The 13,674-nt window shown below is 39.4% G+C and overlaps 1 protein-coding gene across 1 annotated transcript; it reads left to right on the forward strand.

Annotated features, from left to right (window-relative positions):
• The first annotated feature begins 520 nt into the window (after nucleotides 1–520).
• LOC147458675 (MADS-box protein GGM13-like) lies at nucleotides 521–13,321 on the forward strand. The gene is made up of 7 exons (XM_086509670.1): nucleotides 521–704; nucleotides 11,654–11,729; nucleotides 11,857–11,907; nucleotides 12,150–12,251; nucleotides 12,392–12,433; nucleotides 12,820–12,968; nucleotides 13,067–13,321. Exons 1-7 carry the CDS (start codon nucleotides 523–525, stop codon nucleotides 13,215–13,217), a joined length of 753 nt encoding a protein of 250 aa, XP_086365796.1. The 5' UTR covers nucleotides 521–522; the 3' UTR covers nucleotides 13,218–13,321.
• The last annotated feature ends 353 nt before the right edge of the window (nucleotides 13,322–13,674 follow it).

The raw sequence follows: 13,674 nt of genomic DNA on the forward strand, positions 1-13,674 counted from the left end.
TCTACCCCCCCCTTCCAAAATAACAATTACCTCACTCTTCACATGTGACCACCACATGGTGTGGTTAGAATCCTTGATCTAACAAATTACCCCCTCCCGTGTAATCTTTTTTTTTTTTTCGACACACCATAGGGCCCACAGGGGGAGGTGCTTCTCCTGTGTAATCTTTGAATCTTTGAATTAGAAATACCTTTTACCATCAAGCAATACAAACCATGAGGTTAATATATTTATGAATGGGCAATGGTGGGGCACGACAAGTGTACTATCTCTCTCAAGCACAACTCAACCATAGTCATTTTGAGGCGGTTTGTGCTTCAACCATAGTCATTTTGAGGCGGTTGCGAGGCTAGGACAATTCCAAACCGTAGAGTATTCCTTCAGCAGGGTTTTACCCTTAAATCTCGTTTGCTGAGGCTTGCAGCTCGTACGTCTTCTGAGGGTTTCATTGCAGAAGCTTGCAGAGGGAGGTGGTTGGCACTACTCATGGCTGACTGGTGCTTGTGATGTGCAGAGGCCTCGATGGCGAGGTGGAAGATCAAGATCAAGCAGATCGAGAATGCGGCGACCCGACAGGTGACGTTCTCAAAGCGGAGGGGCGGCTTGCTAAAGGAGGCACACGATTTGGCGGTGCTGTGCGACGCAGAGGTGGGCGTCATCGTCTTCTCCAGCAAGGGCAAGCTCTTCCAGTTCGCCAACCCCAGGTCAGCAACCTCCTCCCCTCTCACAAATTGCGATTGTTAACTGTTACCATAGCACTGCAGTTTCAGGCCCATCTTGAGCGGGTACTGGGGATTCCTATGCTAAGCTTGTTCCCGTTCTGCATATGTTATTCTGTTATGAAGGATCATGGCGGGGTTTAGAGATCTGAGCTTACAGTCTTGACTCGTGACCACCTTTGCTACTTGTGACTAGCGATGTGGCCCAGGCTTGTAACTTCGTATAACCTTACCAGGTAGGTCATACGGAGGAAATGAATTTCTTCGAGGTATGTAGTTTCCAACGAAGGCAAAGGCAATAAATAGTCTTCAATCAGCACACTTGAATGCTTATTGATGTAACCGGTGCAACATGACAAAATTGACATAGCTGCAATTCGACTTGCTTAGTTACATAGGAGACAAATGGTTAGTGCTCTTGTGATGACATACTAATGTTATTAATCTTGCTGGTTGGCTCGTGGCTAGAGAACCCACCACTTTTTTTAGGCATTGTGATCATGTCTAAACACTTTTTTTGTATGAGTACACACTGATTGGTCAAGCCCTCGCTGGACGAGCAGAATGTCACGCACTTTCACACGCTACCCTGTTTGTCAGCATGAACGACTCTTGCACTTTGGAACAAGAGTTTGTGCCCTTGCAATGAAGAGGCTTGGATTTGGCTAAGTATTGTTGCCCTTGCAATAAACAGACTCATGTGAGTAGATACTATTGATTAATCACCTTTTGAATGAATATAGTGACCAATGATCGGTTCCGATAGGGGTGTTGCAACAGAAAACACCTTGTTATTTATCATTGTCAGTGACTATGTAGAAGTAAGAGTTATACTAAGTTGTAATTGATAACCATGCCTCACATGACTACCACCTTAAAAAGGAACTCGTCTCATGCTTTATTCATGGTACTAGGACTCTAGAGTGTAGTCATGAGACTAAAGAATTTAGTCATGTAGTTAGTGTACAAGGGAAATTGTACACTAAATCCAAATTTGTAGAGACCTTTGGCATATTGCAAGAAAATACCAAGGAGAAGAAACGATGGGTGAAAGTCCAAGAAATTGAGAAATAGAATTTAACAGGGTGATTATAGGGAGTGAAAGCTTGGGTGAAAGCGAGTCAGATTTACAAGCCTCTAGGTAACAGTGCAATCCTTGTTATGATTTGAAATTCACACAAAAGATTTTGGATTTTCCAGAAATGGAGTTCTTCATCCTCACTCCCTCACTATAAGGAAAGGGACAATATTATTAAAGAAATCTTTAGTAAAAAGGAAAGGAAACTCTAATGGAGTTCTTCATCCTGACTCCATTACTATAAGGAAAGGGTCAATATTACTAAAGAAAACTTGATATCAAATTTAAAATTTTGGGCAACAATGCATGTATTTTTTTGCACCTTTACAGTTTTTTTTTTGGAATATTTAAACTAAACCATCAAAGAGTTTGCAAGTTTTTATAAATGTAAATTTTGATGTCGGTAAAAAACCAAACGTTAGCAAGTGGCTTATAATACTTAATAGGATTTTGGTGAACAATGAGTAGAGAGTTCTAATAAACTGATCCCTATAATTTTTTGAAAAACTATACAATGAAACTAATTAAAAGTTTGAGTTTTCTTTTTTGAGAACCCTTAAATGGAAGTTTGCCTCTTTAGGGAAGCGATTTTTACTAACTTGAAGGAAAGTGATTACAAAAATCGAAAGTATATGAAAATTGGATAGTGTGGGTCTTCCTTAAGATCTACTATCCAGTTTTCATACTACTTTTGAGTTTTGTAATCCTCAATCTCAATATTGAATGTAATTGAAGAGTACATTGACGTGGGACAATGCAATTGATGTGGGGCGATGTATTTCAAGCCCCACTTCAAGGACACATGATCAGCACTAGGAGGTGGACTACTAGAAGATAAGAACATCAACGCTTATCTGCTCATTATGGTGAGAGAAAAATGTTCATAAAAAATTGGTGCTAGAGCTCACAACGTCAAAGGTGCCTACCATACAGTTTGTATATAGATTTTACTCGATAGTATATTGGTAGAAATAGTCATTCGCGTCTCTTAAGAAAGATTCGGCTTATTTAAAACATGCATAAGGCTCTTGCAAAAGCAAATACATTGACAACAATATGGAGCACTAGGAAGTGTTTGCCATTTTCAAGGCTTTTTTAACGTCGCACCCTAGGAAAGTTAGTACTTTTTCTTTTTCATAATTTGGTTTGGAAGGTGTACTATAAAATTGGCTGTTGAGAGAAATGAAACGATAGTGCATAGCCTCATGCTTCTGCTTATTATGGGCCTTTGTCTTGATCGCAAGTGTTCTACTTCCTTTGTCATCTTCAAAACCAGCTATTCACGTTTAAGACCAACGAGTTTTCTTCATACTCGATTTAACTATCTCCTTTTTCTCTTGACGATTCAACAAGGTTGTTTCAACACGTACGTACGGGTCTGATCCGTACCGTACGATTGTATTGTACGGGTCCATATAGTACGGATTGATCCGTACAAGGCAATAATAATAATAATAATAATTGGGAGATAAGGCCACCGAATTGTAGCACGAGGCTTTTCGAACCATTCCTTACATTTTTGGGCACACAAATAGAGAGTTGTTGCCTTCTCTCTTGTTTTCTCTTTGAAACGTGTTGCCTTTTCTCTTGTTTTTTTAATGAAATGTCTTAGAAAGTTTAGTAAATTGAGGTTTTTTTAGAAGAGTACATATTTTTACGTACATAAAAATATTTTCTGTACATAACAACGTACAATACGTACAGATCTACGACGTACAGTTTGTTTGGGACCACCTTGCGATGCAAGCATGGCGTGTTATTGATTCATCATGTCTTTCATTGTCCTCGTTACTACGTTCATGGGATTAGGTGGAAGGAGAGGTCAAGAGGAGAGAGGTGGTGTCATGGGATTTAGGATAGTAATTTGTGTATCCCCTTTGAAACCTTTAAATGTATCTTATGCCAAACGAGTCACCGCAACCTCGGGGTTTTACTCTCTATATGAAAGAGTGGTGTACACAACAATTTCCTTTACTCAAGGTATTATCTAACCCCTCCTGAGTGCACCACAACGTCAATGTTTGGTACATAGTGTTTGCTTTATCCTATTCTCAAGGCTAGTAGTCCCCAGAGTAGTCCTAAAGGCAATGAAAGGTTTTTTGTTTTGAGAATGGGTAACCTGTTGTTCAAAGCGTGGGAGGAATCTTGTGTGTGGGGTGATGTCCGTGCACGTGCATGTGTGTGTGTGTGTGTGTGAGAGAGAGAGAGAGAGAGAGAGAGAGAGAGAGAGTTTTTAATCAACATCTTCTAAACATTATAAGTTGTCTAATGAGAGAAATATACATGAGTAGGCCCTCTATATATTTAAGGAAATTTAAAAAGGTATTAAATATGTGACCAGTTCGAACTTTTTGTCTCCTTAAATTGATTTTAACTTACTAGCATTGGCCATTTTTGAGAGAGATTAAAAATAGTCAAGGGAGTGAGAAATACAAAGACAAAAGAAACGATGCATTCATAACCTTTTAATGTCAGCAATATGGTGGCTACCTTAAACGATGCCTAGAGACTAAATTTTGGATCACAATGTGATCATATGGGATCTTGAAAAAAAAGAACAAATTGAATAAGAAAGGTGTCCCTTTTATTGTTTTTTTTTTAATAAAAAAAAGCCATTTGAAGCTTTGCTTCAATTAGTTTTATAGGATTGTGCTCACTCACCCACACCCTCATGTCTTAAGGGTTGAACCATTGTGGGTGAGCTTAAAGCCCTCACCTTTACCAATAGGCCAACTTCCTTTCAACAAATTCTTTTATTGGTGTTTTATAAATAGTTTTTGAACGCAACAATATATAAATTATACATATAGTGAGACATCCCCCTAAAAAGGTCCTTTTAATATTCAGTGTGTTGTGTATGTCTCACATTTCTTCGAACATTTCTCTTTTAGCTAAGTATGGTGTCATTTGCTCTCAACTATTTAGATTTTCTCGTCTTTGTTCTAGTAAATCTACTTTTGTTGTTCAATCTTATCTTCTTATTTCTTTACTAGTTGAAAAAGGATACTCATTCAAAAGAATCATAAAAAACGTTCGTTCATTTTTGCATCGTAGTAAGTTTATTTTTAATGTTTCTTCCTTTGGAATGTTAAAGATAATCAATAGTAAATTCAATAGAAGTGGGGAGCTAAAAAGCCCACTTATTGTTTGACTTAATAACACCTTATGTTGTTGTTTTGATCTTTAGCACTTCTAGTATTTTTGCTATAGCTTGACAAATGCTAGCCTTTATCATGGTTGAGTATGCCCATCACCTCCAGAGGGTGATAGAAACTCAGCTCGTTGGTTTTGTAGAGTACGTTCAAAGCATGAATGACCTCTATATAAACCTGTACCTACTCTTGGACACTGGCGACGTGAGTAGGGATGTCATAGCTGTTGTCCAAGCTATGCATGATAAAGATGATAATCTTATTCTTCCTGTTTGGACAAGCAGCGATGTTGAGATCACATATTGTCAAGTTTGGTTCTTTGCTCTTCGTAGGTTTGTAGTAGTATTCATTTTTCAATTTCGTATTTAGCTTACCCGAGGACTTAAGAATGTGTTCCGTTAGAAGTTTTTGTGTGAAGCTTGATTTCTAGGATTAAGTTTTTAAGATGTCTTATCCTTTTTTTTTCCCCTTAAAGTTGAGTATTTGTTTTAAGCTAAGTAATTTGCGTCAACTTATTTTACACTTGCCTTTTCTAAAACATTTTTAAGTTAATAATGTTTGTTTTATCTAGTTTTGTTTTGTAGCAAACAAAGTGATTTAGTTAATTTGTTTGTTTGTTTGTTTTTGTTTTTCTTTTCTTTTCTTGTGTCCGTTGCGTTTATAGTTTTATGAGTGCTTTATTCCCTCTTATAATTCGTGAGTTCATACTATTCCGAACTTATGAAGGTATATGTAAGTTTATCTTGTTTGTTCACCTTGTTGAATTCTCTATGAAGTATTAAAAAGAAAATGGTCTTTTTGAAACTTTATAAACTTATTTAGATAAATGGACTTGGAGGGCCTTAAATCTAGAAACAAAGCTTTTTTTGCTTGGAAGTTCGCAAAGAAGGTCCTAGTAGATGCGCCCAATTTTGGGAAGGAGTGAATTAAGGAGAATCTGGAAAGATCCTCCCAAGGCTTAAGGGGAAGCTTAAGAGGAAAAGTTGATAAAGCCAAAGATCTGGAGAAATGACAGGTGGATGGAGACATAGATTGTTGGAGATTTTCTGACCTTTATTCTTTTTGACAATTAGGGATTTTCTGATCTTTATTCTTTTTGTTCGAGATTTTCTGATCCTTATTCTTTTAGCCAGGCCGCACAAGACAGGCTGTAGCAGCGCGAGGGGAGACGAAGCAGTTTGCAGCTGATTTGGGTGCAATAGCTTCTTTGCTTGCAGGAGTGTATTGGACGGATTTCCAGGCTTTGGCTAGGCAACATGTAAGAGGGCGAGGGCGATCAAAGAGAGGGATTTGTGCCATGGCGTGCAGATGAATGAGAGAGAGAGAGAGAGAGAGAGAGAGAGAGAGAGAGAGAGAGAGAGAGAGAGAGCCAGGACAGGACTCCGAGTGGATGCCACTGCACAGAACGATTTGTGTAGTAGGAGCCGAGTATGAGGAGGTAGGCCTTTCGAAGATGCAGCTACCAGCAAGGAAGGTGAGCCGGGGGGTGGAGGTTCTCCGTGGTCTTGAGAAGGCAGACGCAGGTAGGGCTCGAAGCAATAGAAGACGTAAGCATGTTTGGTTGCATGTTCTCGCTTTCGCACACAGAATAGTTGCATGGCTGAGTGGGTGTGCATTGGCCACACATGTTGCTTTTCATTTAGAGGTTGTTTACAGACTACCAAAGTAGTGAGCTCGCAACATGTCGGTTAGTCTACAGCTTGCCCTAGGAATGCATGTCTTGTTTTGATAGGCCCTTGACAAAAAAAATAGGTGTCAATTTTCGGCCTTCATCTAAGTGTAAATCCCACTTTAAAAGCTCTACATCTCGAAGCTTTTAAAAAAAATCGTAAGCACATAGAATTAAATTAGAAAAGCATCCCTAAGCTTTAGAGCTGGATGCTCTAGACCCCTACTTTAAAAATTTTACATCCTTAAGCTCTAGAGCTCCCTTTACAAATTTAAAATTCTAAATCCCTAAGTTGTAGATCCCACTTTAAAAGCTATAAAGTTTTAAGCCTTAAAACTTTAGCGCCCCGGGGTGACCCTCTCCCTATCTATGGGTCCATGGAACCTTTTTACTTTCTTTAATTCAAAGTTTTACCTTCTTTTTTATTAAAAAAAAACTCTAAGTCCTCATTGGACACCTTACTTTAAAAGTTCTCCACCCTTAAGTGATAGAATTAGCTTTAAAATCTCTAAAAATAAAAATAAAAAATCTCTAGAGATTAAAGCTCTAAAGGATAGATCCTCTTTAAAGTTTAAACTAACAAAAATAATCATCTTATAAATGACAACTTTAGTCTATCACCTCAAGTTTCAACTTGGGAAAGAACTTCTCTAAATGAAAAAGGTGACTTTTGGGATTTGTGGAGCTACTCATTATACTAAGGCTTTCAACTTTTAATGCTTTAAAAGGCAGCCCAAAATCCTTTCCTTGTTAAATGAGAATTCACTTCATATTTCAAAACTCAAGACATGTCCATCATTAGATTTATACACTCTTCATTTAATTGAGTGCCCACTATAGTATTTCAACCATCATCATTTTTGGCATATCAAAAAATGCTCGAAAATACAATTGAATGAACTTCTCTAAATGAAAAGGTGACTTTTGAGATTTGTGGAGCTACCCATTATGCTAAGGCTTTCAACTTTTAATGCTTTAAAAGGCAACCCAAAATCCTTTCCTTGTTAAATGAGAATTCACTTCATATTTCAAAACTCAAGACATGCCCATCATTAGATTTATACACTCTTCATTTAATTGAGTGCCCACACTATCGTATTTCAACCATCATCATTTTTGGCCTATCAAAAAATGCTTGAAAATACAATTCAATGTTTTTTCTATTTTAGTCAACAAAAAGAGAAGACATCTCTATAGCCTTTGTCCTTTGGAAGGGTCAAAAATGCTTTATCTATCCATCTATACTATATAAAATTATAGACTATATATAAGGGACTTTAAATTTTTCAAAGAAGGAGAGGGGCTCTGGGCGGGCGTCACTCATTGGTTCACTTTAAATGAAACCTTACAAAACATCTAGTTTCAAATGCAAAAGTGAAGTGTAAGATTTAGAATGTTGTCGCGCTGGTCGCGCAGCCTGTAAGGCCCCACGGCTTGGGGGAACCATATGGGAGCGTTGCAATAGGGCGGGGCGGAGGCGTGCCGTCCTCCGTCACCTGCCTCTCTTTTTTGGAATTGTGGGAGAGGTCGCCTCTCTTGCCTCTTGTTTGGAAGGGCAAAGAGCGACCTCTCGTAGGTTGCTCCTGTCAAGTTGTCTTCAATGGTGCTCGATTTGCTTCGATGGTCTAGAGTTTGAGGTTTGAGGCGGCGTGGGCGGCTACGGATGTGTAGAGCGGTCCGAGGGCCTTGGTTGGTGTTGTCGTGCTGGCAGTAGGAAGGCCTGCCCCTTGGCGGCGTTTCTGCATTTGGGGAGGTACAACTTGTTGGGAGTTTTGTTGCAGTGCTTTGGTGTGGTCGTATTATGCTCATTTGGCAAGGTTGGGACTTTCCTCAGTGTTGTTGTTCAATTTGGGTTTCTGTTGCTTGGCCTTGGGATGTCTGTTGGGCGTGGCGGTGCGACTGCGAATAATATTGTGGATGATGCCAACACCCTCAGTAGTGGTGGCATCTCAGCTTCATTGTGGCTGACCTGAGTAAGCATGTGTGAGTCTTTTACTTTGCCTATTGGTTCCCAATGTGGGAGTAGTTGTTTGGTTTCAGGGCTTCCATGTAAAAAGCCCTAGTTTTATGGATTCATATTGCGACTATGTATTGTAAGCTTCTTCAGGTTTAGGGATCCTTGTAAAACCTTGAACTTTATAAACTGGTCTGGTTATGGCAACGCTCCATGGCACGGTCTGTGCATGGAGTTTTAATTGTAATTTTTTGTTTGTTCTTAATATATTCACTCACATAATATGAGTTTGGTTTTTTTTTAATAAAAAGACTTAAAATGCAAAAGTAAAGAGTAAGATTGTAGGATTTGACTATCTTGCCATAAGAAGCTGTCATAGCTCTGCACGGGCATGAAAGAAACTTGTAATTTGTTTGCTTTATTTAATATAATCTACTCACAATTGTGAGTTTCAAAAAAAAAAAAGGATTTGACAATCGGCAAAAGTCTTTCTATTTTACATAGAATTAATGTATCAATTTAAATGCACATAACAAAAACGGATAATTTTAGTGGAGATATTGTTATTTAATAAAAATTTGATTTCTGAAGATATATTTGGCTTTATCTTTCCAAGGGGTTATTTTCAAGGCCAATATTATTATTTTTTAGAACTTTGTGCAAGTTTTTATTCCTGTAAAGAGATTGAGAAAAAGAAGCTCATGTGTCCATGCATCAACTTGGAGATGTCTCGCTTTAAGGACGTGAAGGGGTTGTTATCCATGTTATTGTGTGTGTGTGTGAGAGAGAGAGAGAGAGAGAGAGAGAGAGAGAGAGAGGTTTTACCATTAAGTTCATAGGAACTCCGTCTCACGAGGGACACCCTTGCCCTTGAAATTCCAAGATATTACGATTTTTTTTGGTATTATAGGTATTTTTAATAGGATAGGTAACATTTTTTAGCCATAAAAATCGGATAAAATACCTTCAAAATGGGTAAAATGCCTAGCAAAACCAGACCTTTAACATTGGCACTCCGAATGGGGAGAGAGATTGCTCAATTGAGGGGACTTCTACTAGTTCTAGGATTTTTTGTACTTTTTATTTTTAAGAGTTAAAGTGTATGCCACAATTAAAGATCTATAAATTCTTTGAATTTCGACAAGTAAGGGGGCCTAAAAAGAAAGAGAGAGAGAGAGAGAGAGAGAGAGAGAGAGAGGAGATAAACTTTTTAGCACCCAACGAATGATACGAGAAGAGAAGTGGGATGTGAGAAAGAGAGAGAAAAATGTTGAAGGGTATAGGAATAATTTAAAGAGACATTAAAGTTCTACACGACAATTCTTCAACAACTAAATACCTATGGTGGGGGGGCGGAGAGAGAGAGAGAGAGAGAGAGAGAGAGGATAAACTTTTTAGCACCCAACGAATGATACAAGAAGAGAAGTGGGATGTGAGAAAGAGAGAAAAATGTTGAAGGGTATAGGAATAATTTAAAGAGACATTAAAGTTCTACACGACAATTCTTCAACAACTAAATACCTATGGTGTGGAGAGAGAGAGAGAGAGAGAGAGAGAGAGAGAGAGAAAAGAAGAAAAAGAAGTAGATAATTTTTAATGCCATAGAAACAATCCCAAAAGATATATCTAAAAACATGGGTGAGAATAAAGCTATTCATGTTTCATCGTCTGATTCTCTCTCTCTCTCTCTCCCCGCCCTCCCCCCCCCAATGCACAAGTCTTGATAAGAGGAGAGTTTAAAATGTTGTAGGAACAATATGATGAGATCTCAAATCTCTATTTGACGGTGTAGAGAGAGAGAGAGAGAGAGAGAGAGAAGCCATCTACAAAACAAACTAAAAGAGGACGAGAAAGATTCTATTTGACACAATACTCAATGCCCCTCTTTAAAGAGACAAGTGCACAAACGTCAACACCCTCTCACAAAGTCCTAAAATAAAAAAAAATTATGATTAGCTTGCCACGTGGCACTAATATGCAAGCTTTATCCAATGGTCCAGAGATGCACCCAAAATCCAACTCTATACTACTTATGTAGTCCAAAAAAATAATGTATATGTAAACAAGGGGAAAGAAAAGATATCCACCAAGTATGGGTGCACGATGTTAAAAACATTGTTAAAAAATGGGGATCTTAAGATGATCTGATTCGAGTGAAGGCCAAAAGTTGGATGTATTTTGGGGTAGATGACGTGTCCAAATTTTGTAGTCAAAGCCATCCTTCTGTTTGTCGGCCGAAGCCCCTTTCAGAGGCAATGGGCGGCGGCTCCGCATGCTTTTAAGCCACAACTTTCTCTCTTGCGCGGGCGCTCTCGAGTAACTTGCCTGCGGCGACTTCTGGCCAAGGCGGGCTGGCGAGGTCATGTTGAGGGTGCAGTGGCTTGGTAGGAGAGAAGAGGTGAGCATCTCTCTCTCTCTCTCCCCCCCCCCCCCCCCAGTCTCTCTTTGATCTGTGCGTGCTCCAACTATCTCTGGCTCTTGTGAGGTGTTCGGTGTGGGGGAGGCAACAAGCTGAGGGTGAAGGCTGGGCCCAGAGCTGTGATAGTCCTGTACCAAACCATGCAGCGATGGCGTGCAGCGGGCGAGGATCTGGAGAGCTATCCCCCAAACAATGGGGTTTTTTTTTAGGTATCTAAATGGCTTCAAAAAAATTAAAAGGTATTCACACTAATTTATAGCACGTAACAATAGGCAATGACAAAGCACATAGATTTACAACAATATTAGCTGGGAAGGACGGATACAACATTGAGAGAGAGAGAGAGAGAGAGGGGAAAACGTTGAAGAGAAGAAAACGCTAAAGAAAAATTGAATGAGAAAAGAAATACCTATTTATATGGACACAAAATGTCTTTTGACTTTCCATCTCCATTTGTCTTTTCATTTCCTAAACTCACCCTTCACTTATGCACATATTAATTTATTTTTCAGAGATTGGGGAGGAGACCTAATAGTGTAGAGTCTAGACGATATTGATATTCATGTTGTTTGAGAGAGAAGAGAAGAAGAGAAGTTTCAAAAGAACTATCAGGCGAGTTTTGATCTCAAGACGTGCTATGAGATTTGGTTTTGTTTGTGCAGTATGCAGAATATTCTGGAGCGCTATAGGAAGACTTGCGGCCATTCCGAATTCCCCGACATCAACAACATGCCAGACGTCCGTTTCTCTCTCTCTCTCTCTCTCTCTCTCTCTCTCTCTCTCATCTCATCAGTTCATTTCTTGGTATAATTAACACTCTGTAGGTGGTAGTGCTAAAACCTAGTGATTTGCATGTTGTATGTAGCATATTACTGACGGGGTGACTCGCTTCACGGAGGAGCTCAAGCACTTGCAGAGAAAGGTGCTTGTAATTCATAGACGGCTTCCAATAAATATTTACATTCTCATTTGATCCGCTCCTTCAAATTAGTCACCACTGAAGCTAATTATGCTCTTAATTGCTTAATCTGACATAACTGAAGCTAATTATGATCTTAATTGCTAATGATCTGACATTATTGAAGCTAAACATGCTCCTAATTAGCTCTTAATTGCTTAATGATCTGACATTAATGGAGCTAAACATTCTGACCGTCCAGTACCCTTATGGGTGATAATCTCGAGCGACTGTCGTCAAGGGACCTTGTCCGGTTGGAGCAGCAATTCCATGACAGCTTAGGACACATCCGCGCCAAGAAGGCAAGCAAGCGTCCCCCCTCTCTCTGCACCACAGGAGCTGCACAACATGTTAAATATTATATGCCATGCCAAATTCAGCAAAGCTCGCTGGCTGCACACTGTTGAGAAAACGGCTTTGCATGTTTGTTTCGTTATGGCAGGAGGAGCTATTGCTCGAGCAACTTGGGGAGATCAAAGAAAAGGTATTTCACATCTCATGATGCGACTTTGTCTGTGACTGCAATTCGAGAATCCCTTATGCTCAATGGAAAAGACCCAAAAACAACTAACTTCACTGATGGAAGGGGGGATTCTGTAAATATGTCAGGTCCCCTGCATGTAAATTTCACTATGATTTGTTTGATTTTGCTGCTACGGTTGGGGTTCTCTCAAGATGCTTAGCATAAAATTAACAAGCACAGGTTTAGGCTTTTCGTATATAGCTGGCTTCTGTATTGTCTTTTATATGCTCCATTGTTTCTTCAAACAGTGGTTACTCAAAACTAGAAAGACATGGCAGGTTGCTGTTTTCTTGTTTTCACGAGCTAATGGAGAAGGGGTACTAATTATTTATGTTTTTGTGGGACAGATAGCAGCAATGCGGAGAGAAGTGAATGCGAGTTCCAATGTGCTGGAAAATGTGGTGGAATTTGCGTCTTGTGAGCTAACTGGCACGGGGCATGATAGCCATCCATACGCCATAGCCCCTCAAACAGACGCATATCTGCCTGCACAGCGGTAAAGTCACTTTATGTGGTTTTGCCTTCATGTGCCACTTACTACTGCCTTGTTTTCTGTTCCCCTCTGATCTTGACATGGCATGCTAATTTGCTTAGGGTCTTGGATGCATTATGGGCCGAGACGAGCAATATTCAGGCAGCTGATGAAAGTGGCGTGGCCGTGGCCAAGCGCTGGAGAATGACAGAAGACCTTAACAAGTCACCAGCATGCTGTGATGAATCTAACTGGAGCGGAGAACAACAGTAGTACTAAAAGTGACATTAATATATGTTACATCCCTTCTGTTGTTTACATGTTATTATATTGGAACAGTGTGCATTAACTTTACTATGGACATTTCATTTCATTTTTCTCTTGCTTTCAATTCTCACTGATGAAATGGGTGTTAGCAAGTTTCTTGAAGACACAACACATGCTTCCAGATCGTGGAGAAAGTACATGCTAACAAATTGTCTAGGTCTAAAGTGTGGACACACATATTTGGGTGCAAGAAGACATAGTGATTGTGGGCATGTATATGTGGGTGCAAGCCCTCGAGAATGACAGAAGACCTTAACAAGTCACCAACATGCTGTGATGAGTATAACTGGAGTGGAGAACAACCGCAGTAAAAGTAGCAATAATATATGTTACATCCCCTCTGTTGCTTACATGTTATTGTATTGGAACAATGTGCTTCAACTAAAAGCTATCACAATTAGCT

The sequence above is a fragment of the Adiantum capillus-veneris genome, chromosome 4 (genome assembly GCF_014529385.1).
Source record: "Adiantum capillus-veneris isolate H3 chromosome 4, ASM1452938v2, whole genome shotgun sequence".
Lineage (NCBI taxonomy): Eukaryota > Viridiplantae > Streptophyta > Polypodiopsida > Polypodiales > Pteridaceae > Adiantum > Adiantum capillus-veneris.

What these genes read in the sequence shown, in the direction of transcription:
- LOC147458675 (XM_086509670.1), top strand. Translation starts at nt 523, where the DNA reads ATGGCGAGGTGGAAGATCAAGATCAAGCAGATCGAGAATGCGGCGACC. An exon ending in GACACATCCGCGCCAAGAAG is followed by an intron (nt 12,252 to 12,391) that starts GCAAGCAAGCGT and finishes TCGTTATGGCAG; the next exon opens with GAGGAGCTATTGCTCGAGCA. An exon ending in TTGGGGAGATCAAAGAAAAG is followed by an intron (nt 12,434 to 12,819) that starts GTATTTCACATC and finishes TTTGTGGGACAG; the next exon opens with ATAGCAGCAATGCGGAGAGA.